Source organism: Malaclemys terrapin, chromosome 23, assembly GCF_027887155.1.
Source record: "Malaclemys terrapin pileata isolate rMalTer1 chromosome 23, rMalTer1.hap1, whole genome shotgun sequence".
In the NCBI taxonomy this organism is placed as follows: domain Eukaryota; kingdom Metazoa; phylum Chordata; order Testudines; family Emydidae; genus Malaclemys; species Malaclemys terrapin.
The window spans coordinates 10927756-10955361 of NC_071527.1; the positions used below are offsets into that span (position 1 = coordinate 10927756).

Consider the following 27606-nt stretch of genomic DNA (forward strand, 5'->3'; position numbering starts at 1 on the left):
GCCGGCCCTAGGTATATCTCCATATATTTAAATATTTACATGTGGAGAAAGTGGATAAGGAAAAGTTATTTACTTATTCCCATAATACAAGAACTAGGGGTCACCAAATGAAATTAATAGGCAGCAGGTTTAAAACAAATAAAAGGAAGTTGTTCTTCACGCAGCGCACAGTCAACTTGTGGAACTCCTTGCCTGAGGAGGTTGTGAAGGCTAGGACTATAACAGCGTTTAAAAGAGAACTGGATAAATTCACCGTGGTTAAGTCCATCAATGACTATTAGCCAGGATGGGTAAGGAATGGTGTCCCTAGTCTCTGGTTGTCAGAGGGTGGAGATGGATGGCAGGAGAGAGATCACTTGATCATTGCCTGTTAGGTTCACTCCCTCTGGGGCACCTGGCATTGGCCACTGTTGGCAGACAGGATACTGGGCTAGATGGACCTTTGGTCTGACTCGGTACAGCAGTTCTTATGTTCTTATGTTCCTGCACGGTAAATTAAAGTCTCTGAGCTTCAAAAGTCCCCAGTCCATCTTGGTTAGGTCAGTATCTCCAAGCCTCAGGTTGCAAGAGCTCCTGGGATGCCCCTTCCCAAGAGTTCAGAGCACAGGTCTGCTCCCTTCCACTGCCTGCCCCCTTCTGAGATGCTCTGCTTCCCCTTTTAAGCCCTGCCTCCAGCCTGTACAGGAGCGTTCCAGGATCTGCGGAAACATGTCTAAGGTGGCATCTTTGTGGATCACTGCAGAAGGGGTCTCTCCTACTGACCTCAGAATCTAGTTTATTCTGGTGGTGGTGTCCTTCATCTTCGCTCACAGAAGGCAGCAAGCTGTCCTGCCGTGCTTCTTCCCATTGCAGAATGTCCTGTCTATTCTTCTTAGCATAGAGTCCCCACTAAGGACTGTCTGTCTTCTTTGGCCAATTGTGGATGTTCTCTTGGGCTTGTCTGGGTCTGTCTAGTCTGAGCTGGCAGTAGTTCTCAGTTCTTTCCTCTGATATCTGTAGGTCCTTCCCTCTGGTTGATTCTTGGAGGTTGCTCTCTTCAGATGTCTTACTCAGCACCTGGCAGTGATTTGATACTTCCAGCTGTGAGCAGATCCTTTGGGTTCTTCTATCTCTGGAGATGACAAATTTCCAGTCATCTTTTCTGTTTTCTTGTCTCCCTTGGTCACTGGACTCCATAGCCTCCCAGTGTGGTATCTGCCGTGGTGCAGGCTGGATCTGAGTATCCAGGAAATTCGCCATACCCCTGCTGTTCTGCAAAGTGGTCAGCTGTTTCTCTGGACCACAAACCTTCTCCTCCATCAAGCTACAAGCCTCACACCTCATGCAGATGGAGTCTCCTCTCTCTTCAGGCAAGAAGCGAGTGTGGCACATCCGGTGCCGGTCCCAATAGCTGTCCACTCCTGTAATGTACCGATAGAGCAAAGGCTTCAAAATATCTCCTACAAACTCCCATGGAAACTCGGCCCTTAGCCGCTCGCTGTTATCCTGTTTCTATGGAGGAGATTACTGATGGTACAGGGCTCTTTAATCTAACAAACATGCTGAATGGAGACAAAAATCAGACTAGAAATTTTTATCAGCGAGGAACCATCAGAACAACTGATCTAGGGACATAGTGGGGTCTCCATCACTTGGAGTCTTTAAATCTGACCTTAACATCTATTAATTAAATATATATCTGATTTAATTAGTTTGCAAAGTGCTTGAATTTTTCAGGGAGAGAAAAAATCCAGTGATGGCTCATAGGTGTTTATATCCCAAGGCTTGAGTATGAAATGGGGTAAAGGTGGCATGCCCCAAGGTAAGTATACGCTGCCTTATCACTAGACAGAATCATGAAACATGTGAGGTTAATATAACAGTATTTACAACCCTCTCATAAACATCGTATCCTTGATAATGAAAAAGCAAGGTAATATTTATTGGGTTGCAGTAGCGATTATGTGGGGCCTGTGTACTTATATGTATATTTTGCCAACCTTTTACCTCAATAAAATAAACATTTAAACATAGAGTCATGTGACTGAAAGGAAACCTGACTCACTCTTCTAGCTCACATCTACATTGCATAGGACAGCCCAGGATTCAGTCACCAGTGCCTGAAGGACCAAAGGAACTTATCCCATGTTGGTCTGGTGGAGCTGGAGCGACCCAGAGTTCAGTTGGCAGCAGGGTTTTCTTTTCCACAGGACTCTATAGAATAATATTATCCAGACAAAAACTGTAGGCCCCGATCCTGCGCCAGATTGTGCATCCCCTGGGGCTGCAGCTGCTGCAGGATGGGGTCTTGGTCTGGAGGAAATGAACTTGGAGGGAAGAACTCGGGAGATATGGATTCTATTCCCAGCTCTGGCCTGCTGGGTCATGCTAGGCAAGGCCCTTCCTTGCCCTATGCCTCAGTTTCCCCATCTGTAAAATGGCAATAATGATACTGACTGACCTCCTTTGTAAAGCACTTTGAGACCTGCTGGTGGAAAGTGCTATATAAGAGCTAGATGTTATTGTTATATAGCTCAAAACCATGAAGAACAAGAAATAGGTTTAAAAATTACCTTTCTAGGGAGCTTCCCCTCTCAGAAAAGTGCCTTACCTCTTAGGCTCATTTCACAATTGTCTTCAGCTACTGTGTGCTGTTTTCAGTTATTTCTGTAAAAGTCCTGGAAGCAAATCCAGCCCCACACGTAGTTTGCTGGAAGTTAAGGCTTCTTTCAGACATCCTCGGAACCCAACGAGACCAGGAGTAAGTGAACAAGGACATGAGCTTTGACACACATAGGCTACAACTTCACTGCCAAAACAGTTGTTTCTACAGGGGTGATAGCTCTGTAAAGGGGGATTAGCCATTGGAACAAACTCCCAGGGGAAGTGGTGGATTCTCCATTTCTTGATGTTTACAGATCCAGGCTGGAGGCCTTTCTGGGAGATGCTTTAGTCCAACACAAGTTACTGGGCTCAATGCAGGGGTAGCTGAGTGACATGTAAGGGCCTGTGGAGGTCTGGATGGTCTAATGGTCTCTTCTGGCCTTAAATTCTCTGAATCTCACTATAGAGCCCTGGTGGAGATGAGGCACGGGTAGTTTTTATCTTCATGTAACTTGCTGAGGTCAACACTAGCCCCCCCATGCACACACTTAAGGTTGAGCTCACCTAGCTACATGTCTCCTCTAGGGTTGTACTTGATCAGCGCTATGCCCATGTAAAAACACACCTGGTTTTGCAGTGAAGCCATAGCCCTAGAGGTTGCTGTCTACTGCTGCCCCTGAAGCTCCTTTGGCTCCCGAAGAGACTCACACTTGTATGTGCTGAGGCCCAGGGAAACTCACCGCCAGTGACCAGCGAGCACCATTATTAATATGGAGTTATGACTGCGTTCCAAGCTAGTTTTTTATTCTGTACCATAATTGGTGTCAGTTTGCTAGTAGAGATAAATTAGTGAAAGATTAACAGTGTGTTAACTTACTGCCTGTTTAACTTTGAATTAGGTCTGAGGGCAACCTGGATTACAGTTTGTTACACACCCTAGCTTCGCTTTCAGACACACACACCACAGAGCAATCCCAGGCTGAGGGTGTCAGATGTTCATGGGGTGTAAAGTGGGGGGTTAGCTGGTTAGCGGGGCTTTTTCTGAAAATGACACTGGTCTGGATGGGCTCCCCCAGGCATGTGTTTGGGTCTGTGCAGTGACTCCGTGTTAGGGTGACCAGACAGCAAATGTGAAAAATCGGGACAGGGGGTGGGGGGGTAACAGGAGCCTATATAAGAAAAAGACCCAAAAATCGGAACTGTCCCTATAAAATCAGGACATCTGGTCACCCTACTCTGTGTGATGGGCCCAGGTTCATCCAGTGCAGAGCCAATTCACGCTGGCTGGTGGGGGGAGGCTGGGCTTTCCCCTCCCACTCCATGCCAGCTGAACAGCCCTGAGAATCAGGCTGGGCTCCCTGCCCCCTCGCCAGAGGAACAAGGGCCCCTGGGTGCACCAGTACAGCGCTGCAGCCTCTGGAGTCGCTATGGGCAGAGCTGGGGCATGGGGGGCAGCTGCATAGGTGCCCCCGGATGGAACCGGGCAGACAAGTCAGCTGCTGATGCAAGAGCAGAGGTGGCTCCCGGGCCGTGCGGGCTGGAGGGTGAGCTGCGGCCCCCGCTCTCTGGAGCTGGCGGGCCGGGCTCTGCCGGTGCTGGATCCAAGCGATAGCCCCGGGCTGCGGCCGCTCCGAGCCACACCCCGACCCGCGCGGACCCCCGGTGGGGGCGATCGTGTCCCAGAATGGAGCCCATCGCCCGCGGAGCCGAACCGAACCCTCTCTCGGGCCCAGGGCCCAGCCCCGCCTCCCCACCTGGCGCGGGGCCCAGCCCCGCCTGGCTATAAAGGCCACGCCCAGAGCTGAGCTCGCGAGTCCTAGCGTCAGTGTCTGGTCTGGGTGAGCAGAGCGGCTGGTTCGTCCCCTACCCGGGCAGGGCTCTGCATAGCCCAGCCCGGCTGCAGCCCCGGGGGTGTCACCGGGGCTTCCCATGAGCCGGGATCCTGGCGGAAGCGAATGCCCCGGTCTCCCTGCAGAGCCGGGAGGGCTGTTGGCTGGGTGGGGGAGCGGGGAGCAGGGGTGCCCCATAACTATTGATGGTGGGGGGCCTAATGGAAAGGCTCTCGTGGTAGGCAGCGGGGTTCAGGGCAGTTATTCCAGAGACAAAGGAGTTTGGGTTTCTAGAGCGGCTTTGGATGCCATGTTCGGATTCTCTGTCCTAGCAGCTGGAGACCGGTCTAGCAGGGAGCTGAGCCTCAGGTTACAGCCCACTGGGACACAAGCTTGGAAAGTCCCTCCTTGGCCGCACCAGACTTGTCAGGCTTTAGGACCCGAGCGAGCAGCGCACGTTTCCAGGGGTGGCATTCCGGCCATCCGTTTTCTTCGGGGCACTTGCGCTCTCGGAGCTGCGCCACTTCGATGGGGCAAGGGGGCCGTGCCCCCGGGCGCAGCGGGAAGGGGAAGCCCCAGCCCCGGGATGCTGAGCTGCCAGGGCCCAGCCGCTCCCTGGGGAGGAGAGGGAGAGCCCTGCCGGGGAGCCGGGGCTGCGCCGCCTCATCTGCGCACTGCCTGCGGCGCTGCCTTGTGCCCCCCCTTCTATCGGGGCTTCTCTGCACAGCCGGGAGGGGGTAAAGCCCCTGTGGGCACTGGGAGAAGGTGACATCACTCCCTTCGCTTCCAGCGCCGCCTGTGAGCCCCACCACCGCCTGAGCTTGGGGTGGCAAAAAGCCTAGAGCCGGCCCTGGAGCCGAGGGAAAGGCTGCTGCAGCTGGTGTCCAAGGAGCTCCGGGCAGGTAAGGAAGCCAGGGCCTGGGAAAACCAGCTGCTGCACCTGAGTCGCTTTGGGGAAGGCAGGCGGGGAGTGGCTGTTGTGCCCCCCGGAGAGCCCAGCACCAGCTGTTATGAGGGGAGGGGGGCAGGAGCTGGAGGCACTGGGAGTGAAAGCTTAGAGCCAGCTGCGTGCAGGAGGGTCCCGGCTCCGGCTGTGAAGGGACCGCACTGAGCCTGCAGGCAGCTGGGGCAAGGTCCAGCCCTGTGCAGCAGCCCTGAGCCGGTGTGTGCAGGGGGGAAGGGCAGGAAAGGAGCCAGCTGTGCCTGGGAGGTGGGGGATGGGCACTGAGGGCTAGAGCCAGCTGTGTGCGGGGGAGGGGGAGGGAGGGAGCAGGAGCCAGTTGTGCAGCGGAGGTGAGCTGGGAAGAGGCGCTGTGGGCACTGCAGAGGGCAGGTGCAAGCACTGGCCATTCTGCAGCATGGCGAGGGTCGAGGGAGCTGGCACCCTGCTGCCAAGTGCCCTGCCCACCCAGGGGAAGCTTCGCAGCAGTTTTGCAGACCCCAGGTCTGTGCCCTGGGGAAGAGTCAGGTGGCTCCAGTGGATATAAACCCTGGCAGGCATCTTGGGGAGGGGGATATGAGATCCCCCCCACACACACACACATTGCCTCTGGAGAACAGGAAGGGCTATTGGCTGTGTGGGGGAACTGGGGGGCCAGGGTGGGTGAGGAGCAGGAAGGGCTATTGGCTGGCTAGGGGGGCTGGGTTCTCTCCTGGCTCACACATAGAATCCTAGAATATTAGGGTAGGAGTTATTAGATTAGTCCAATCCCCTGCTCAAAGCAGGACCAACATCAACTAAATCATCCCAGACAGGGTTTTGTCAAGCTGGGCCTTAAAAACCTCTAAGGATGGAGATTCCACCACCTCCCTAGGTAACCCATTCCAGTGCTTCACCACCCTCCTAGTGAAATAGTGTTTCCTAATATCCAACCTAGACCTCCCCCACTGCAACTTGAGACCATTACTTCTTGTTCTGTCATCTGCCACCACTGAGAACAGCCGAGCTCCATCCTCTTTGGAATCCCCCTTCAGGTAGTTGAAGGCTGCTATCAAATCCCCCCTCACTCTTCTCTTCTGCAGACTAAACAAGTTCCCCCAGCCTCTCCTCGTAAGTCATGTGTCCCAGCCCCCTGATCATTTTTATTGCCCTCTGCTGGATTCTCTGCAATTTGTCCACATCCCTTCTGTAGTGGGGGGCTCAAAACTGGATGCAATACTCCAGATGAGGCCTCACCAGTGCCGAATAGAGGGGAATAATGCTTCTACTAATGCAGCCCAATATGCTGTTAGCCTTCTTGGCAACAAGGGCACGCTGCTGACTCATATCCAGCTTCTCCTCCTCTGTAATCCCCAAGTCCTTTTCTACAGAACTGCTGCTTAGCCAGTCAGTCTCCAGCCTGTAGCAGTGCATGGGATTCTTCCTTCCTAAGTGCAGGACTCTGCACTTGTCCTTGTTGAACCTCATCAGATTTCTTTTGGCCCAATCCTCCAATTTGTCTAGGTCACTCCAGACCCTATCCCTACCCTCCAGCGTATCTACCTCTCAGCAGCTCAGTAACGTGCATACACCTTGTAACAAAGGGACCCAGTGGCAGTTCACCCCCGGTGACAGCCCTGTCTCTTCCCCGCAGGATGCTGCCGCTCACGGACTGGGTGCTAGAGCTGCTGAGCATGGAACGGACCCCCTTCCGTGCCTACACCATCTCTGCCCTGCTCCTTGCCCTGCTGGCCCTGCTCTTCCGCACCCTCCTGCAGCTGGGGAGCTCCTGGCACCGCTACTATGTGAACTGCCAGCGGCTGCGCTGCTTCCCGGAGCCCCCGCGTCGCAACTGGCTGCTGGGGCACTTGGGGATGGTAGGTGTCATGTCACGTGGGGGTGGGGAGGGGGTGAGTGTCTTCTCTCCCCTCTTGCTCCTTGTTGCCACTGAGACATGGCTTGATCCCTGCTGGCAGGAGCCACCCTTGCCCATCCCAAGGGAGGGGCTGGTGGAATAGCCCCCGAGAAGGCTGGGGGCGGGTGACCCAGCTGGTTCAGGCCTCTCCCTCCCATTCAGGTGAAGGGCTTTGGTCCCAGCCAGTGCTGGCCAGGGGAGCATGGCCTGGCAGGTCGCTCAGGGAGTCGTGCCCATCCATCAGACACATGGGAATGGGGCTGGGACCGAGCAGGGGTAGGAGACGAGGGTCCTGGGACAGCTCCACCAGGTTCTGAGCACACGTCCCGTCTGGCACCAGAGTGAGCAGCATCTGAACTCAGACTTCCTGACCCAACGAGGAGGGCCTGAGCTGGAGGCAGAGGCATCGGCCACACTGCTGCTCCCATCCTGCTGTGGATGGGGCCCTTCCTATGGCTGCTGGCTCTAATGCACCCCCGATCTCTGGCACTGGATGGGGCAGGTGGGGCTCTGGCCAACATGCGGGGGGGGGGGGGGGGGGGAAGACAGGCGAATGGCCTCCTTCCCACCCAGTGCCTTACACTCAAATACTGCGTTCTCCAGGCAGGGCTCGAGGCTGAGTGTGGGATGTGCCCTGGTGGGTGGCCCTGGGCTCTGGTGCTCAGATATTTGCCCAGTGGCAGGGGTCTCTAAGGGAACCAATCCATAGAAGCCTCTCTGCTCATCACTGGCCCCTGCCATGCTCCCTGGCCCAGCCCCGTGCCAGCCCTCCCAGCCAGCTGCACCCCAATGGCTCTGCCTGCGTTGGTGGTGAGTGGCCCCTAGGCATGGAGCAGGGAGGGTTATAAAGCCCCTGGTGGATGGCCCCACCTGGTGTAGCTGTGGCAAGGGCATAGCCAGTCACCATGTGCTGCGATAGCAGACATCGGCCGTGCTCAGGAGTGAGGGTCTTGACAGATACACTTGGTGAGGCATTGCACGCGGCGGTCCGAAGACCCAGTCCTGCCTCCGATCAGAGGATCTGATTCTGCCCTGTCTGGTGTGCACTGACTTGCTCTGGAGTCTAGGAGGGACCCAATCCTACCCTGTTAACTCTGCCCCATCCCTCCTGCAGTTCATACCTGGTGAGGAGGGGCTGAGCTTGGTGTCCCAAACAGTGGCTACATTATCCCAGGCCTTTGTGACATGGATGGGGCCCTTCCTACCAGTCCTGTCCCTGGTGCACCCTGATTACCTCAAGCCGATCACAACAGCCTCAGGTACGCTGGCTCCTGGGGGTGGTGGTGAGACTCTGAGGGTGTCCGCACAGCACGTACACACCTGTGGCTGGCCCGTGTCAGCTGGCTTGGGCTGTGGGGCTGTTACATGGCAGTGTAAATATTCCTGCTGGGGATGGAGCCTGGCCTCTGGGACCTCCCCCCTGTGGGGTCCCAGAACTTGGGCTCCAGCCTGATCCCGAATGTTTATACCGCAGTTTTACAGCCCTCCACCTGAGTCAGCTGACATGGGCAGGTCACAGGTGTCTAATTGCAGTGTAGACACAACCTGTGGGGCCAGAGATGGGAGAGACCACCTAGGCCGCTCTAGCCTATCCCCTGGGGAACCTATGCAGGACTGGCCCCAGCAGTCTGTTATCTGGGGCCCTGGCCAGGCTAGCTGTGAACATCCCAAGGGAAGGGCTCCCAGCTAGTCCCTTACCCCCAGTGTGACATCATGCTGGTATGAAGGTTTTCCTGATCTTCCCCAGGGCAGGGCTGGGAGCCAGTCACCTGCAGCCTTGCAGAGCAGCCCGACCAGAGCCCCGGGGAAGGCACCAGAGGGGACAATCTGCCTGGGAAGCTAATGGGTGTCTCCCAGCAATAGGTCCTTGGAGTCTGCACTGTCCAGCCTGGATCTCCCTCTGTTCCAGCTCAACCCCCACCCCCATGGGTCCCACCCCTTGTGTTCTCGTACATAATGCGTGCAGGCCTCTGGGCTCAACTGACTCGCTCCTGCCCGGGTGAACCAATCCTTCCCTGCCACCTTGGCTGCTCTCCCCTGGGTTCTGCACTGCGTGGGCCCAGCAGCCTTTTCTGACCTAGACGGCTGGGATTGGGTTACTGTAGAGAGGGTTCCAGGGGGCCCAGAGCTGAATGGAGGGTGGGTCGGGCCAGGAGGGACCGTTCTGCCCCTCTAATCTGACTGCCCGAGTCACACAAGCCAGAGACCCTCCCCAGAGCTCCCTGCAGCCAGCCCCGAGCTCCCGGCTGTGCTGGAGGGAGCGTTACAAAGGGACAGCCCATCTCCATGTAAAGACTCCCAGGGATGGCAAAGCCCCTATGTCCCTAGGCCAGCTGTTCCCAGGGCTCGTTCCCCTCCCTGTCAAACACTTGCACTGTGTTGCCAGTTCGTTCCTGCTGGATCTCACTCAGCCGCTGTCTGCTGGATGGCAGAGCCCTCTGCTGCCAGGCATCCCTGCCCAGGGAGGGGCTGGTAGCTGGGATCTAGGCACCTCTTTTCCTGCTCTTGAAGAAATTAAATCTATTGGCCTCCTGTAGCCTTCCCCCGGAGAGGCAGGTTTTCCAGAGCTTGAGTTGTTCTGATCAGGGCTGGCTCCAGGTTTTCTGCCGCCCCATCCAGCAGGGGGGAAAAAAAAGGCGGATTGGTGGCATTTCGGCAGCAGCTCAATTGCGCTGTTCCATTCTTAGGCGGCGGGTCCTTCACTCCCTCTCTTCCTCTTCAGCGGAACTTTGGTGGCAGCTCAAAGAGGGACGGAGGGACCCGCTGCCAAATTCCTGCCGAAGACCAGACGTGCAGTCCCAAGAGTGGCTGGACGGCTGCCCATTTGTATTGGCTGGTGCCTGGAGCCGGTCCTGGTTCTGATGGCTCCTCCCGGACCCCTCCCCCGCTGTCACTGTCCTATTTGAGGTGGGGGCACAGTGGAGGGAGGGACTATTGCCTCCCTGCTCCATTTTGGGACAGCTCTGCCCAGGAAGTTTAGTCTGTCTCTGGGGCCGTGCTGCACTGGAAACCCCGTCGGACGGGCTGGGCTCTGCAGCTCTACAGAATCCCCTCCCTCCCGGGCAGTTCTGGATCCTCCCAGAGGATGGCCTGCCTTAGTCCAGCTTCTCCAGCTGCCTTGATGTGACTGCTCTTGCTGCAGGCCAATGTCTGCACCAGCTCACCCTGGGCGAAGGCCGTCAACGTGCTCTGTGCAGGGAGGCAGGGAATAAAATGGGGCCATGTCGCTGTGTGGGCCAGGTGTTCGGGGGGGGGGGGGGGTCTTCCTTGTGCCCTGGTTTGTGCCGATTCCTGTTTGGCTCTTGAGAGATTGTCACTTGCTGCTTTGGGGAATCCAGCCCAGCCAGCCCCTGCTATCCTCTGGATCCAGGGGCACCCAGAAGCTGCCTGGTGCCATAAGGGGATGGGGCTGAGTCCAGCAATGCCTCTGGGGCTCATGGTGGGGAGGGGGGCAAGGAGTGCAGGAGCAGGCAGAGGACCTCTAGGGGCTGCAGACTGCAGCTCCCCAGCAGCTACTGCTCCCCCTTTGGAAGAGGGGAGATGGTGCCCCTGCGGTATAGCCACCCCCCGCACCCAGTGCTGCCAGGGAGCCATGGACAAGCCCTCACCCCACCAGAGCCACTGAGCAGTAGCAGCTCCTCTGCTGGGCCCAGGGAGCACAGACTGGCTGTCTCCAGCATGGAGAGCTAATGGTCCATAGCCGGGACTGAGGCTGTCAGCTCCAGCAGTGCTGTGCCCGGGGCTCCTGGGAACAACAGGAGCAGAGACCAGCCATGCAGGGCAGGCCTAAGGCAGCACCCAGCGGGACCTGCTGCACAGCAAAGACCCTTCCAGCCTGGGCAGGCTGGTGGCTCAGGACAGTCTGGGCAGCAGGGCCAAGGGCACTACCTGGCTGAACTCCTCAGGGGCGGGAAGCAGAGCCACCTCCCCATGGGGGACTTGTCATCATTGGTCTTGCATAAGCAGCTGGGCCCCGGGGAGGGCAGGTGACACACGCACACACTCCAGAGGCAGGGTAGTGATGGCCAGCAATGATCAGTGACATGGGGAGCCCGTGCTGGCCCTGTCCCCTTCCTGCTGCCCAGGGAGAGTGGCCCCTGCCAGGGCCGGTTGCCCAGTGCGCTGGTGTCTCATAGTTCTAATCACCCGGGTGCTGAAAGGAGTCAGCGGGTGCAGCAGAGGGTGAGGGTTCTGTGCAGCTACCCCCCCCCAGCACCACCAGTGCAGGCCCCGCTCTGGTGAGCGAGTTGCTGGGGCTGTGCGCTGCAGGGGGCCGTGCAATGAGCTGGAGCCAGACTCCGAAGGAGTCCAGCCCCCGGCCTGGTGGGTGCTCCCTGGCCTGGGGGCTCCTGCTCCAGCCTCTCCTGCTCCCTTGTGGAGGCGACATCTCTGTTCCCGTTCACATACTGCTGCCACTCTTTCCAATTAGCCCTGCTCCAAGTGGTGCCTGGGCCCGCAGGGCCAAGAGCACGTGGAGCTAAGCTGGGGCCTGTTTGCTCACCCCTGAACTGCTGCCCATCCCAGCGGCTAGGGGCTGTGCCCAGGGACCCAGTTCAGTGTCCTGGAACTTTGTAAATAATCCCGTTGCTGATGCAGCAGCAGGACCAGAGTCCAGCTCCCTCCCCCAGTGCCTGGCTGGCTTGGCAGGACACGGAGGGGGGAGGTCTGGCTTTAGTCCTCAAAGCCAGTGGCTGGGTCTGAGTGCTGCGAGTTGCTCCCTGGAGCAGAGCTGTGTGTCACTGTGCCAGGACAGGGGTGCTTCAGGGCTCAGGAGCCCTCAGTCCAGTGGGGCGGCTCAGCACTCATTCTCCTGCTCAGCTCAGCTGGATGGCAGAGCAGTGCCGGGCGGGGGTGCAGTGCCGGGGCTGTGTGAATGCACGTAGCTAGTTCATGCCAGGGCTGAGGGCTCATGCACGCTGACCACTTAGCCCCTGAGTTCAGCTCTGCACAGAAAACAGCTGGGAGCCCCTGTTTGCGACAACACAGGGAGCCCCAAGTGGTCCCGTCCAACCTACTGCCAGGTGAGGGCAGTCTGCCAGTCTCCCTTCCCCCATTAGAAATGAAGCAGGAGGCATGCTGAGAACAGCCAGCAGTGCATCTGCCCAGGGAGCTACTGCTCCTGCAGTGGGCTGAGTCGGGCACTGGGCCCAGCACGTCGACGTGGCCGGAGTCCCGGCTGGCCCGTGGCTAACCCATGGCTCCTTGTTGTAGGGTCAGAACACGGAGGAGGGGATGCAGTACGTAGATGAGCTCATCGGGCGCTACAGCCACTCCTGCCTTTGGTGGTTTGGCCCCTGGTTTCCCATTCTGCGGCTCTTCCACCCAGAGGTCGTTAAACCCATGCTGCTGGAGTCAGGTAGTGAGGGTGGCCGTAGCGCCAGGAGTTTGTGTGTCTGTCCGTCCGTCCATCCATCCGACTGTTCTGGGGCTCAGCAAGGGTTGGATTCCCAGCAGGCGCCTGGAGCTATCATAGAATCATTGAATATCAGTGTTGGGAGGGGCTTCAGGAGGTCATCTAGTCCAACCCTCTGCTCAAAGCAGGACCAATCCCCAACTAAATCATCCCAGCCAGGGCTTTGTCAGGCCTGACCTTAAAAACCGCTAAGGAAGGAGATTCCACCACCTCCCTAGGTAACCCATTCCAGTGCTTCACCACCTTCCTAGTGAAAAAGTTTTTCCCAATATCCAACCTAAACCTCCCCCACTGCAATTTGAGACCATTACTCCTTGTTCTGTCATCTGCTACCACTGAGAACAGTCTAGATCCATCCTCTTTGGAATCCCCCTTCAGGTAGTTGAAAGCAGCTATCAAATCCCCCCTCACTCTTCTCTTCTGCAGACTAAACAATCCCAGTTCCCTCAGCCTCTCCTCATAAGTCATGTGCTCCAGACCCCTAATCATTTTTGTTGCCCTCCGCTGGACTCTTTCCAATTTTTCCACATCCTTCTTGAAGTGTGGGGCCCAAAACTGGACACAGTACTCCAGATGAGGCCTCACCAATGTCGAATAGAGGGGAATGATCACGTCCCTCGATCTGCTGGCAATGCCCCTACTTATACAGCCCAAAATGTTGGTAGCCTTCTTGGCAACAAGGGCACACTGTCGACTCATATCCAGCTTCTCATCCACTCTAACCCCTAGGTCTTATCTGTTGTGCTATGTGCTCCCGGCATGACGGGACCTCTGGGGACATAGGCCCAGTGGTGAGAGGCAGCTGCTCCCTAGAAAAGCCCCTGGCCAGGAGGACCAGCTCTCCTCCACGGGGCTGAGGCGGAAGCTGTCGGGGCTAAGGCAATGACTCAGGTCTCGGGCTGAGCTCAGCTTGGCACGTGGCTGCTCATTTAGCTGCTTGTCTGGCTGGGGGCTGACAACCCAGGGTCCTTAGTGAGGGGAGGGGTTAGGGGAGAGGCTATAGCCAGCCCCTAGTGTCCTGAGAGGAGCACGTTCCCCTGGCTGCTGGCTGAAGCTGCCGTCAGCCTCTGAGCCAGTGACCCATGGGAACAAAGGTTCATTGCGGCCCTGCCGGCATCCCTGGCTTCTGGGGCTGATGATAGGCGAGTAGGGTCAGCCCAATGGGTCTGATAGCATCCAGCCAGCTCAGGGACACACACACACCCCTGCCCTTCATCAGCTCAGTCCATGGTCCCGAAGGGGATGCAGCAGAGCTGTGGGGTGAAGGGGACAATGAGGGAGGTGGTCCAGGGGAGAAACAGGTCAGGGGGACTCATAAGGACTAAATAGTCAATGTTCTTGGAGGGCCTATGGAAAGAAGCAGAGAGTGTGGGGCAGATACTATTGTGGGGGTGCATGGCCGTGAGACTAGTGGGATGTCAGGGGTGGGGGGAAATCTGGAGAATGGTGCGGGGGTGTGTGTGGAAGAGACAGGAATAGAACCCAGGAGTCCTGGCTCCCAGCCCTCTTCAGACCCTGCTGTAGCCACAGGATCCCACCCCGCTCCTAGAGCCGGGGATTACAACTAATAAATAGGGAGTTTTAAAGATGCCAAGCTCTGTACTGTGACTGCCGAGCTCCCGTGGTCCGTGGGTCACAGGCACTGCCCCAGGAGCAGTGTCTCTCACTCCGCAGGCCCAGCCCAGGCTGCAGATGCTGCTTGCGCCCCATGTCCTGCCTGTCCGTGACTCGCTCGGAGCAGAGCCTGCTCTGCGTGAGGGGCCTGGTGGCTCAGCGCCTGGTCCCTGTCATGTGGCTCCTTCACCCTGTTCACTGAGCCTGTCCTGCTGCCCCAGCAGCCGCCCTCCTGGCTGCTAGGGAGGAGCCTGGAGCAGGGTGTGCAGCAGGGCTCTGCCTTGTCTGACGGGGGGCTCCTTTCACAGGGGGATGCTCCAGTGCTCCTTACGAAACAGCCTGTGGAGCAGGCAGGTGCTGGACAGACCCATGTTCCTGCGGCTGCCCCTTTCCAGGCTAATAAGTGCTGCAGCTCCAGCCGGGGCTCTGATACCAGTAGCCCTGCACTCCTTCCCTGTGTCCTGTACCATGTGTGTGTGAGAGCGCTGGCATACCACCCCAGTACCGCCCCCCATACCGTGTCTGAGCGCTAATGCCGGGTTGCGCCCATCTCTGCCCCCCCTGTGCCGTGTGTGTGTCTCAGCACTAAACCCTGGGCCTGCCCCATCTCTGCCCCCCCAAGTCGTGTGTCTGTCTCAACACTAACCCCTGGGCCTGCCCCGTCTCTGTCCCCCCGAGTGATGTGTGTGTCTCAGCACTAACCCCCGGGCCTGCCCCGTCTCTGGTCTCCCCCACAGCTGCCATCGCACCCAAGGACTACGTGTTCTATGGCTTCCTGAAGCCCTGGCTGGGTGAGTGCGCTTTCTTCTGGGCTGGGATCTGTTGTGCTTAGTGTCATGGGGCCCGGATCCCAGGGGACGGCCTTGTGGGGAAAGGAGGGTGTGACATTCCCCTCTGGTGTTACCCGGACCGGTGATCTGCTAGGTCACTCCAATCCTCGACTCTGGGAGCCAGCGTTATCCTGCTCTACTGTGAGAACCCCCACTCCTGGACTGTTCACGCACAGCCTCTGGCATGTAACTGCTCCTTGGACTGTGCAACTTAATGACACTAGCCAGTATCTCTGGTTCCAGCCACAAACCTAGGAACCTCTGTCTTGCAGTGTCCAGTTATGCCTGCTGGATGCTGCAAGCTTATATAAATTCATCAATTTAATAAAGAAATTGATATGTACCAGGCTTGTTCTCCCAAGGGGAGTCTCTGACATGCTTCAAACCAAACGCACTGCTTCAGGTAGAATAAACAAACAGATTTATTAACTACAAAGTTAAATTTTAAATGATTTATAAGTCAAAGCAAAACAAGTCGGATTTGGTCCAATGAAATAAAAGCAAAACGCATTCTAAGCTGATCTTCAAGTATCAGGGGGTAGCCGTGTTAGTCTGTATCTACAAAAACAACAAGGCGTCTGGTGGCACCTTAAAGACTAACAGATTTATTTGGGCATAAGCTTTCGTGAGTAAAAACCTCACTTCTTCGGATGCATAGAGTGAAAGTTACAGATGCTGGCATTATATACTGACACATGGAGAGCAGGGAGTTACTTCGCAAGTGGAGAACCAGTGTTGACAGGGCCAATTCAATCAGGGTGGATGTAGTCCACTCCCAATAATAGATGAGGAGGTGTCAATTCCAGGAGAGGAAAAGCTGCTTCTGTAATGAGCCAGCCACTCCCAGTCCCTATTCAAGCCCAGATTAATGGTGTTGAATTTGCAAATGAATTTTAGTTCTGCTGTTTCTCTTTGAAACAGACTGTGCGGGTGTGGTTGCCCCATCTCAAAAAAGATATACTGGAATTGGAAAGGTTCATAAAAGGGCAACAAAAATTACTAGGGTTTGGAACAGCTTCCGTATGAGGAAAGATTAAAAAGACTGGGAGTTTTCAGCTTGGAAAAGAGACGATTAAGGGGAAATATGGCCACTGTCGGCAGACAGGACACTGGGCTGGATGGACCATTGTGCTGACCCAGTCTGTCCGTTCTTGTGTCAGTGTGGACCTGGAGCTACTCATGCCAGAGCTGTGAGCACCAGCACATGGGTGTGCACCATGCACCTTTCTGCACATACCATCACGCACCTGCACATACACACACGCATGCACCTGCATGTTCATGCCCACATGTGCCCCACAAACACACACACATACGTCACTCACACCCCCACCCACGCTCCTTGCACACATTGCACACAAGAGCACACACTCTCGTGCCTGCCCAACGTGCACCAGGGAGGTTGGTTCTCGCTGAGCTCCCCAGCTGGCTGTGACCCAGAGGGCTGCTGGGGGCCTGGGCTACGGGATCTCTGCCATGGCTGCCAGGCTCTGAGCCGAGTGCCTGTCATCTCAGGGGACGGCTTGCTGCTGAGCAATGGTGCGAAATGGGTGCGGCACCGGCGCATGCTGACGCCAGCCTTCCACTTTGACATCCTGAAGCCCTACATGAAGATCTTCAACCAGAGCACTGACATCATGCATGTGAGTACCTCCCCTCCCCCCACTGCACCAAATCCATGCCTGTGCTTCTGGCCCCTCCCACGGCATATAATGCCCTGCAACCCCCAGCCTGCCATGTACCCTCCCCCCACGGAACACACTGCCCTGGCAATCTGCCTCCAGCCAGCCTGCCCATGTACCCTCCCCCCACGGCACACACTGCCCTGGCACCCTGGCACCCCCCAGCCTGCCCAGGACCCTCCCCCCACGGCACACACTGCCCTGCAACCCCCAGCCTGCCCGTTACCCTCCCCCCACGGAACACACTGCCCTGGCACCCTTCCACCCCCAGCCTGCCCATGCACGCTCCCCGCATGGCACACACTGCCCTGTCACCTGCCACCCCCAGCCTGCCTGTGACCCTCTCCCCACGGCACACGCTGCACTAGTGCCCTCCTCCAATGGCATGTGCTGCACCAGCACCCTGCCCTCACGCCTGCCTCCCCCACACCCTATGGAATATGCTGCACCATCACTACGCTGTGCCCCTGGCCCTGCACCTCCCCCCCCCAGGGCATATACTGCACCGATACTCTGCCCACTGATCTTGCACCTGCCCCCACCGCATGCCCAGCCCTTTCACTACACCAGTCCACTAGTCTCCTCCCCTATCTGCTTCCCTGTCTCTGATGCTGGCCCTGGGCTCTGCAGGGCTGTCCCTGCGGGTGGCTGTGCGGCTCCCATGGGCACTGTTCTCCCACAGGCCAAGTGGCGCCAGCTGGTGGCGTCAGGCTCCACCTCCCTGGACATGTTTGGACAGGTCAGCCTCATGACCCTGGACAGTCTGCAGAAATGTGTCTTCAGCTACAACAGCAACTGCCAGGAGTGAGTGACACGGGGGGAGCTCCCCCAGCAGGGGGGCAGTTCCCCCAGCTGACCCGAGGGTGGGAGCCCCCTCATGGGGGGAGGTCAGAATGGGGAGAATGGGCTGCAGGGTCCCTCCCTTCCTGGCCTGGCCCCAGTGAGCCCATCCAGATCCATGGAATGGGTCCCTGAACTGGAGATCCCAGGGTGGGGACGGTGTTACTGCAGGCCTGGGCAGGGACTCTCCAGTGGGGTGTCTGGTAGGGTTACCATTCGTCGGGATTTACCTGGACATGTCCTCCTTTTCGCGCTAAAAATAGCGTCCGGGGGGAATTTGTAAAGCACTCACAATGTCCGGGATTTCCCCCCTCCCCCTGCAGAGCGAGCGGCTGGGAGGGCTGCAGAAAAATCCCGGGCTGGACTCCTGAGCAGCTGTAGAGGAGCCAGAGCCACCCTGCATTCTGAGTTGGCCTCTCCTGCAGCCCGGTCTGGCAGCACTGTGCAGGGCCAGGGACCGGGTTTTGTTGTGCAGGGCCAGGGACCCGGTTTTGTTGTGCTGGGGAGCGCAGCCACGTGTCCGGCTCGGCTCGCACAGAGCCCAACACCCTGTTCTGAGCAGCAGGGTAAGGGGGACCGGGGGCAGGAAGGTTCTGGAGGTGGCAGTCAAGAAACGGGGGGGGGGGGCTTTTGGGGGGGGGGGTGGAGAAAGTTTTGGGCAGTCAGGGTACAGGTAGGGGGTAGGGTCCTGGGGGGCAGTTAGGGGACAAGGAACAGGGAGGCTTAGGGGTGGGGTTCTGGAGGGCAGTTAGGAGCAGGGGTCCCAGGAAGGGGCAGTCAGGGGACAAGGAGCAGGGGGGTGGGGAGCTGGGAGTTCTGGGGGGGGCTGTCAGGGGGCAGGAGTGGGGAGAGGGATCGGAGCAGTTGGGACAGGGAGCAGAGAGGTTTAGATGGGTTGGGAGTTCTGGGGGGGGCTGTCAAGGGGGCAGGAGTGGGGAGAGGGATCGGAGCAGTCAGGGGACAGGGAGCAGAGAGGTTTAGATGGGTTGGGAGTTCTGGGGGGGGCTGTCAGGGGGCAGGAGTGCGGAGAGGGATCGGAGCAGTCAGGGGACAGGGAGCAGAGGGGTTTAGATGGGTTGGGAGTTCGGGGGGGGCTGTCAGGGGGTGGGGAGTGGTTGGATGGGGCGTGGGAGTCCCAGGGGTCTGTCTGGGGGTGGGGGTGTGGATAAGGGTTGGGGCAGTCAGGGGACAAGAGGCAGGGAGGCTTAGATAGGGAGTGGAGTCCTGGGGGGCAGTTAGGGGCAGGGGTCCCAGGAGGGGGCAGTCAGGGGACAAGGAACGGGGGGAGGGTTGGGGGTTCTGGGGGGGCGGGAAGTGGGAGGGGCAGGGGCGGGGCTAGGGCGGGGCTCCTCCCGTCCTCTTTTTTGCTTGCTGAAATATGGTAACCCTAGTGTCTGGAGGTGTTGCGGGGTAGGGGGGTCAGCATGGCTGTGCTGTACTTCTCTTGGGGCGATGATCCTGCTGCCACATGCATCTCACTGCCAGGAAGCTCCTCACCTCAGTCCCGTCCCCCCAGAACCCTCCTGCCCCCAGTTTATACATGTACTGCAGGGCCCTCGTCTGCAGCTTGTATCTGTTTTACTGCACTGGTGCACGTTGACTCCCTGTCATGAGACACTGCCAGCTGGCTGCGGTTCGTGCCGGTGCAGGCTGGCCCCGGGCTGGCTGCGGTTCGTGCCGGTGCAGGCTGGCCCCGGGCTGCTGTGGGACGTGCTGGGAGCCCAGCATTTCTGTCCACAGCGTTCAAGTTCAGAGCGGACCCCATTGCCAGAAATGGGACTGAGAGCTGGGCTGGAGTCTCACCTGGCAGCGACGGGGGAAGTGGCTGGTTTCCTGGCAGGCCGGGAGTCAGATCCCACCTCTGCTGCAGTGAGGTGACCCGTGACCCTGGGGAACCCAGGCAGGACTTGCTCACACCAGGACGTCCTGACCCATCAGCCTGCCTGGGGAGGAGTCCGAGATCGGCTCCTGCCAAACCCACGTTCTTTCTGTCCAGCTGATGGGGAGGGGCACTTCTCCATCCCTGCCAGGCCCAGCTGTGCTCTGAACCCCACCCGTCCCCCAATCTCCCATGCCCTGCTGACATCGCTGTCCCATGGGGGTGGGGCCCTTGACACCCAAGACCCCGCGGTGCACCCCGGGAACAGGCTGCGTTAGCCTGGGGGCTCCTTGGAGCCTGCCTGGGCCGTGCTGCCCCCCACCCCCACCCCCTCGTGTCTGGGGCTCTTTATGGTCCCTATGACTGGGGTCTCAGGGGAGCCAACTGAGGTCACTCAATTAGGGTGAACTGCAAAGAATGGGCAGGCAAGCCTCCAAGCTGGTGGACATTCCAATACTTAGATTTACCAAGTCAGCGCAAAACAGCTTCTGTTGTACCTCACTGGTTACGCAGAAGTCAACAGCACAGTGCCCTTAAAGCAGCCCAGCCTCAGGGCTCCACCTAGACACCCAAGTCAAATATGATGAGGATCAATGAAAATCTTATTCATCATATAGCAGAAAAGGTTCTACCAATCCCAAAGGATCGGACACATTACCTCCCGGGTTAATGAATATTCCAGATCTTACCCAAATACACCCTTACAGCCAATTCTTATTAACTAAACTAAAATTTATTAAAATACAAAAGAGAGGATTGGTTAAAAGAACGGTATACATACAGACATGAGTATCATTCTTGAGGTTCAGATTTATAGCAGAGATGTTGAGCTTTGTAGATGCAAAGAGTTCTTTCAGAAATAGTCCATAGGTTACAGTCCAATGTTCATATTCAGGGTGGTTCTGTCAGACCTGGGATCTCAGTCCTTGTGACTTAGGCTTCCCCTGCATGAAGCATCAAGCAGATCTGAGATAAACAGGCTCAGGACCCAAGGGTCTTTTATAAAACTCCAGGCCTTCTTTGATAGGTCGGAGTCCTTAGGCCAACAATAGGCAATCAGGGCCACTTTGAAGTAGGTCCACCACCGGTAATTAGCTACCCAAATTAACATAAGACAGTTGCCTGTTTTTCCACCATTGGCAGATGATTGGCTATACATTTCAAAGATGAATACAGCGATATCCTGCATTTATTCATTTAAATGCTAAGATGTTCTTTTGATCTCTGAATTAACAGAATACGGCATAGACAGGGACTGTTTGATGACATTGTTGACGTCTACCAATAAATACGTAAATACACAAAACCACAAACATCATCTCCCCATACGATTTTAAGGGCTGAATTTGAGTCATTTATCCTGCAGGATGCTTAACGCTTTCCGGTCGTGCGTCACAGTCCCACACTGGCTAAGCCACAGCAGCCGCCCGAGACACCCGAGCTCAGTCCCCTCCCCGCCGGCCGGCCCGGAGATCCCGTGGCTGGGAGATCACACGATCGCTCTGTTGCGAGGCCCAGCCCCCCGGGATCCCCCAGCTCTGATCAGGGCGCACCCCCCGCCCCAGCCTGTCAGTCACATGCTGGCCTGTTGTGTTGCAGGACGCCCAGTGACTACATCGCGGCCATCCTGGAGCTCAGCTCCCTGGTGGTGCGACGCCAGCACCGCCTGCTCCTGCACTGGGACTTCCTGTACTACCTGACGCCCGACGGGCGGCGCTTCCGGCGCGCCTGCGACACCGTGCACCGCTTCACAGCCAACGTGGTGCAGCGGCGCCACCAGGCCCTGAGCCGCCTGGGCAGGGAGGCCTGGCTCAAATCCAAGCAGGGCAAGACGGTGGACTTCATTGACATCCTGCTCCTGGCCAAGGTAACGTGGTGGGGGCCTGTCCCATGGGGGTGGGGAGGTCACTGATGTCCTGCTATTGGCCAAGGTAGCACAGTGGGAGGCCGTGCCCTCGGGAGCTGGGGGTTCGTTGACGTCCGGGCAGGGCGTTGCCAGGTGGAAGGTGCTGTGTGATGTCTGTCATACCAGGAGTTGCCCTCCAGTCCAGCTCTCTGGGGCGGCTGAGCCAGTGCTGCCTTCCCAGCATGCTCAGTGTGGAGTGATATAAACTGCATTTGGCGACATGGGGCTGGCACCTCTCGGATGCTCTAACACCAGAGCCAGGCTGGGCATGGGGGTGTGGGGGAGCCCACCTTGGGGCCTAGGCTGTGGGGCAGGGCAGGGGCTGCCTCTTTCCCTGGGCTGGGGTGGAGGGGAGATGGCCTAGGTCACTCCACCCCAAGATGTCCCATCCTCCCAGGGTCTGAGATGGGGAAGGCATGGGCTGGGCCCCGTGGGTAGCCAAGTTACCCGTCCAGCAGTGTGTGCTCTGTGCAGGATGAGGACGGCCAGGACCTGTCAGATGAGGACATCGCAGCCGAGGCCGACACCTTCATGTTTGAGGGTGAGAAGCCGCCCTGGGCGGGGGGGCTCTCCTGCTGACCTCACAGCCTCATGTGGTCTCCGCAGATGACATGGCTCTGGTGGGGGAGGAGGGCAGGAGAGCTGGGTTCAGTCCCTGGCTCTGGGTGACCTGGGTGTGCCTTTCCGTGAAATGGAGCTAAGACAGATCTTCCCCTAGGCACTGCCAGACAGTCCCAGCAATAGAGGGGGGCGCTAGAGGGGACAGATGCTCAGAGTCACCCCACTTGCCCCCCATGCAAGAGGGGCCTGGAGTTCCCACTGGTTCTGCCAGAGAGTCACGGGGAGCAAGGCCCCAGAGGAGGTGCTGGCAGGGGGAGCTGAGCCGGGCAGGGTCCCTCCAGCCCCGGAGTCTCCACAGTTCCTCTCTGGCCCCCCGGCATCTCTCACGCTGCGCTGGCCTCTCCCTGCAGGCCACGACACCACAGCCAGCGGCCTCTCCTGGGTGCTGTATAACCTGGCCTGTCACCCCGAGTACCAGGAGCGCTGCCGGGAGGAGATCAAGGACTTAATGCGGGACAAGGAGTCGGAGGAGATTGAATGGTGAGATGGCTGCTCCGGCTGCAGTGCTGGCTCTGTCCAGTGCAGTGCTGACCACCAGCACCACCACTTCCAGGGCCTGTGTGGCCCCCCGCACCCTTTACTCCCAGCACAGCCCCTGCCCCACCTGTGAGGGTTAGCACAGCCGCTGCCCTCCCCTCCCCCACCAGTCCATGCCTAGCGCTGGGGTCCCTTCACCTCTGCCAGCCCCCCAAGCTGGAGGGCTTCCCCTGCAAGATAGGCCTAGGCTGCTCCCCAGTGCCCAAGGGCCCTGCCTCTCTGGGTTTTGATGCCCCCCCCCCCCCCGAGATATGCCCAAGGGCCCTGCCACTCAGGTGTGCATCCCCCTCCCCCGTCACTCACGGTGTCATACGTCCCCTCAGTGCCAGCTCCATGCAGATGCGAGTCTGTCCCAGCCCAGTGCCTGGCTCATGGGCTCACACTGGGCCCCTCGTGCATCCACCTCTGGGGCCAGCACTAAGCTCTGCTCTCTGCAGGGAGGACCTGTCCCAGATGCCCTTCTCCACCATGTGCATCAAGGAGAGTCTGCGCCTGCACCCGCCTGTCACGGCCGTGTCACGGCGCTGCACCGAGGACATCAAAATGCCTGACGGACGTGTCCTACCCAAAGGTACCAGCCTCTTTCCCTGCCCCCCAGCCAGGGGCATGGCACCAGTTCTGGGCCCATAACCCCTGAGGCGCTCAACCCCTCTCATCCTTCTCCCTTTCCTCTAACGAGGCAGTTTCCTCTCTGGCAGGGAACGTCTGTCTGATCAGTATCTACGGGACGCATCACAATCCTGCTGTCTGGCCAGAGCCCCAGGTATCGCTGGTCACTCTGTTCTGTCCCTTTGGCTCTACTCCGCCCCATGGCCACCTCCAGCATGGCACTAGGGGGCGCTGTGCTGCAGGGGTGGGATTGGGGGGCTCGGTAGGGGGTGCTGTCCCCTCGCAGTCACTGCTGACCCAGTGCCCCGGCATGGCACTAGGGGGTGCTGAAGCGCCATCAGTCTAGCAGCTTCCTATTCCCAGCGATCCTCCAGAGAGGAAGCTTCCCCCCGCTCCCGAGCTTGCCTAGATGGGAGTGAGGGTCACACCCCCATTCACTGGGCAGGGCTGGGTCACTGGGCCCGGCCTGGCTCTGAGTGTTCGATGGAGGCAGAACCATCCCCGCTGCCAGCGCATGGCCCCAGTGGGCAGCTCGGTCTTCGGGAGCCTGGTGTCCATGCTGCACCTGGGTGTGGGGGCTGCCTTTGCTCCCTCCTTGGCTCAGGGACCCCAGCCCCGCCCCCCCATCCTCTCTCCCCTCACCGTGCCCTGTGCTTGCTGCTCCAGGTCTATAACCCGCACCGCTTCGACCCAGAGAACTCCAAGAACCAGCCCCCGCTGGCCTTCATGCCCTTCTCTGCTGGACCCAGGTAACCTGCCTGCCGGGCTCAGAGCCCCTCGCCGCACGAACTGCCTCCTCCTCCTCCCCTCCCCCCCCGGCTGCCCACCAGCAAGTGGCTCCCTGTTGGCGCCCTGGCTGCAGTGAAGCATTGTGGGATACACAGGAGGTGGACTCTGGTCAGTGCTGGGGTCAGCTGTTATTGCTGAGGATCTGTCCCTTCTCCCAGAGGGGGTTGGGCTCCCCCAGCATCTGTCTGTCCCTGCTCCCCATCCCTGCTCTCACATGGCGTGTGGTTTCCGGGCGAAGAGCACCAGCTGACACACCTGGCTCTCTTGCAGGAACTGCATCGGGCAGAACTTCGCCATGGCAGAGATGAAGGTGGTGCTGGCGCTGACGCTGCTGCGCTTCGCTGTGCGGCTGGATGAGAGCAGGCCTGTGCGGCGCAAGCCCGAGCTGATCCTGCGCAGCGAGAACGGGCTGTGGCTGCACCTGGAGCCGCTGGGGTTTAGCCGTGAAAGCCAGCCCTCCGCACCGCGCTCCTAGGGCCATCCACTCCCACCCACTGCCGGGGATCCAGCCTGCTCCACACAGCTCAGGGGCCTGCAGAGTGGAGGACCAGGTGGGGATCATGGTGGGGCCAGCTCTCTCCTCTAATCTAGACCAGCCCTCTGTACCAAAGGAGGCACTCTGGGGTCCAGGCATAGGCCCCAAAAGTGCTGCAGGCTCCTTTCAGACACCAGCTGCTTAGCCCTCCCCCACCTGCCCCTGGGAGGAGGGCGACAAGTGCCTTTCCCCAGCCCCGCTGGATGCCCACGGCCACCTCGTGATTCAATGTCAGAGCTAGAAATGGAGCCCAGCAGCCTGGCTCCCGGCTCGGCCCACTCACAGTCTAGGTGACCCCCGTGGCCTGCGTTCCCTGCCCCCACTGGCCAGAGTCAGGATGCCCGGAAGTTCGGCCACTAGCCTAGGATGTGGGAGACCTGTGTTCAATTCCCTGCTCTGCCATGGGCTCCCTGTGTAGCCTTGGGCAAGCCACTCAGCCTCTGGCCCTGAACTCCCATCAGTGCAATGGGGCTAATGGCCCTACCCACGGGGGCTGAGGGTAAATGCAGTCGGGGGTGAAGTGACAGATACTTATGGTGGGGCATCTAAGAACACATGGTCAATAACCCTAAATGCTATGGGCTCGTTAGTGGATCAGCCCCTGCGTTCCCCCCAGCCCAGGGCCAGCCCCCCTGTGTCCTGATGCTGTTGTCTGGAGCTGAGGGTCTGGTCTGTCTCTCACTCCCCTTCCCTGGAGGGTAGGAATCTCCCTCCTGCCTGCTCCCCCCACTTCTGCACTCAGCAATCCACCGCCTGGTCTGGGGCAGGAACAGCTGAGAGGCCTGTGGGCAGGTGGCTCTGTGCTCTGGCCGATCTTCCTGAGGGGCCCCCAGGGGCCTGGGTGAGAACTTCTGCCTTGGCCTGCTGTGGGTGGCTTTGGGGTGGGGCAGCAACCCAGGGGGCAGCTGCCTAGCCATCGCAACTGCTGCCTGCAGTCACCCAGGGGAGTTGGGGCAGAGAACCTGTACATGCCTTTGTTTCCTTCACACAGACACACCTGCTACAGGGAACACCCACACACGCCACAGGGAACACAGACACAATGGGGAATTGTACTGCCAGAGTGCCCGGGGGGGGGGCTGGCTGCAGACCCAGCAGGGACCTGCTCTCTGCCACAGGGAACTCATGGTTCAATGAGACAAACAATGGTTGAGGGCAGGGAGGAGGGGGCCGGGTGTGGCCCCTGGGGCAGCTGGACCTGGAACTGGGGGACAGTTGATTTCATGATATTTCTAAGGTCATTCCGGAGCATGGCGAATTCCAAGGCCCCTGCTGCAGGGACGAGGCCACGGGGCTTTGGGATCCGGCCTCGGGGTTTCAGGATCTGGCCCTCGAATCCAGTCACTGAGCTTTGGGTTCCGTCCCACAGCCACATGGCGGCAGGCTCCAGCCCTGGGCTCACCCCCTCCCTCCCATCTCTCCGGTCCCTATTGCCTCCTCAGGCCCCAGACTTCAACCGCATGCTCCGTTCCTTAGCCACAGGGCTCCAGGCCCCAGGATCCGACCAAGGGTCTTCTGGCTCTGGTCCCCAGCTGTGAGATGATAGGTGCCAGCCCCAGGCTCACCCACCCCCCGTTACCCCGGCCCATTCTGCCTCCTCCGGCCCTGGGTTTTGTCGACGTGCTCAATCCCCTGGTCATGTGGCTTCAAGCTCAGGCCATGGGATCCGGCTGCGGGGCTTTCGGCTTTCTGGCTCCGGCTCTTGGCCATGCAGTGGCAGGTTCAGGCTCCTAGCTCATCCCCCCCACACCATCAACTTTGGCCCCTGCTGCCCCTCCCACTCTCCCCATTGCCCCTGGGACCCACTGCCTCCTCCAGCTCCCTATCCAGTCCCCCCAGTGCCCTGGACCTCCGCTGCCTCCATACCCACCTCCCCATCCAGGGCTTAATTTGTCTCCAGGCTTGCCGGGGCTGTGTAAGTGCTGTGAAAAGTGATATTTGTATGTTTGGTAATGTCATTTTTCACAGCAGACTGAGCAGGTAGCTGGGAGTCTGGGAAAAGTGATATTAACATAGAAGTATCACTTTTCACGGCAGCAGATTTACTAGCTCGTAAGGCTAAAAATAACCAAAGCAACCAAAAAACAAAAGAAACTACAACAAAAAAGAGAAGAATGTGCAAAGCAGTGTGTTTGCGTTTCTATTCTGCTTAGGGCCAGTAAAGAATAAAGACAACTCGACTTTATTTGTATTATTCAGTCTGCAAAAAACCCCCAAATCCTACATAAATAAATTACACTGATTTGAACATGGGTATGTGCATATTTGTTTATTTTCCCTAAAGTTAGTTAAATATTTTAGGAACAAGTGTCAGAGCGGCCACCAGCAAGAGTCGCCACCGCTGGTGAGGGGCCCCTGCGTAACGGTCAGGGAGAAGAAAATTGGGGGAGATGAAAGAACTGAGTGTTGACCTGCGAACGACTGATTCGTGTAACACCAGGGTTGTCCAGAGTCGCAGTGAACACCTTCGTGTAGTGATCTCTAGCCGTATTCATTTTCTGTGTGGAAAAATGGAGCAGTTTATTTAGCCATCGTGAACTGGTTTGCTCCATTATTAATGCATTGTGTAAACAGTGAATGGAGTCTTTGTATTCACACATTTGTGTTTGAATGGGGTGGGGCCCAAATGTTCTTTGTGTCCAGACCCTTAATAAATTTTAACCCGTCTCTGCCTGCTGTGACCCAGACTAGCGCCCAGTCATTGGCAGGGAGACTCTGGGCAGCTGAGGGGGGCGAGGGGCAGCAAAGGCCCAGGTCTCATTGCCCAGTTCTTTGTGTTATCACCTCCCCTCTGCCCCCCATCTTCTCTGCCTGCTGGGTGTGACAGCAGCACCCATATGGAGTAACGCCACCTGCAGCAGGGAACCTTGGGCCGGGTTGCCCAGCACACCAGGCCCAGCAGCTTCAGGCATTTGAACCTGGCGGAAAGGCTGATGTTCAAACAACCCAATGGCTGAAAAATAAAACCAGAATAACAGAAATCTTGTATGTAGCTGCTTCTAAACCACGTAGGCAGGAGCCCAGCCCCAGCTGCGCTGCCTGGGCAAAAGGGCCAGGGGTTAACCCCCCACCCCGTCCATGTGAGTCTACTGGGGTGTGGGGGGC

The 27606-nt window shown here is 58.1% G+C and overlaps 1 protein-coding gene across 7 annotated transcripts; it reads left to right on the plus strand.

The window, feature by feature from the left end:
- The first annotated feature begins 4018 nt into the window (after window positions 1–4018).
- On the plus strand, window positions 4019–27098 carry LOC128828176 (ultra-long-chain fatty acid omega-hydroxylase-like). Of its 7 annotated transcripts, XR_008443168.1 has the most exons (15): window positions 4019–4421; window positions 5203–5314; window positions 6986–7208; window positions 8361–8505; window positions 15011–15064; window positions 16619–16746; window positions 17468–17589; window positions 21104–21371; window positions 21885–21951; window positions 22382–22511; window positions 23006–23139; window positions 23267–23331; window positions 23844–23926; window positions 24237–24517; window positions 26803–27098. XR_008443168.1 is itself a non-coding variant. In XM_054012608.1 (14 exons), exons 3-14 carry the CDS (start codon window positions 6987–6989, stop codon window positions 24439–24441), a joined length of 1623 nt encoding a protein of 540 aa, XP_053868583.1. In that variant the 5' UTR covers window positions 4019–4421; window positions 5203–5314; window position 6986; the 3' UTR covers window positions 24442–26753. The 7 variants fall into 7 exon arrangements, 6 of the variants coding, with proteins under 6 accessions (XP_053868583.1, XP_053868584.1, XP_053868585.1 ...); XM_054012608.1 differs by lacking the exon at window positions 26803–27098 and having other exon boundaries at window positions 24237–26753; XM_054012609.1 differs by lacking the exons at window positions 8361–8505; window positions 26803–27098 and adding an exon at window positions 12458–12602 and having other exon boundaries at window positions 24237–26753.
- Window positions 27099–27606: the final 508 nt, after the last annotated feature.

What these genes read in the sequence shown, in the direction of transcription:
- LOC128828176 (XM_054012608.1), top strand. Translation starts at nt 6,987, where the DNA reads ATGCTGCCGCTCACGGACTGGGTGCTAGAGCTGCTGAGCATGGAACGG. An exon ending in GCCGATCACAACAGCCTCAG is followed by an intron (nt 8,506 to 15,010) that starts GTACGCTGGCTC and finishes TCTCCCCCACAG; the next exon opens with CTGCCATCGCACCCAAGGAC. An exon ending in GAGTCGGAGGAGATTGAATG is followed by an intron (nt 22,512 to 23,005) that starts GTGAGATGGCTG and finishes TGCTCTCTGCAG; the next exon opens with GGAGGACCTGTCCCAGATGC.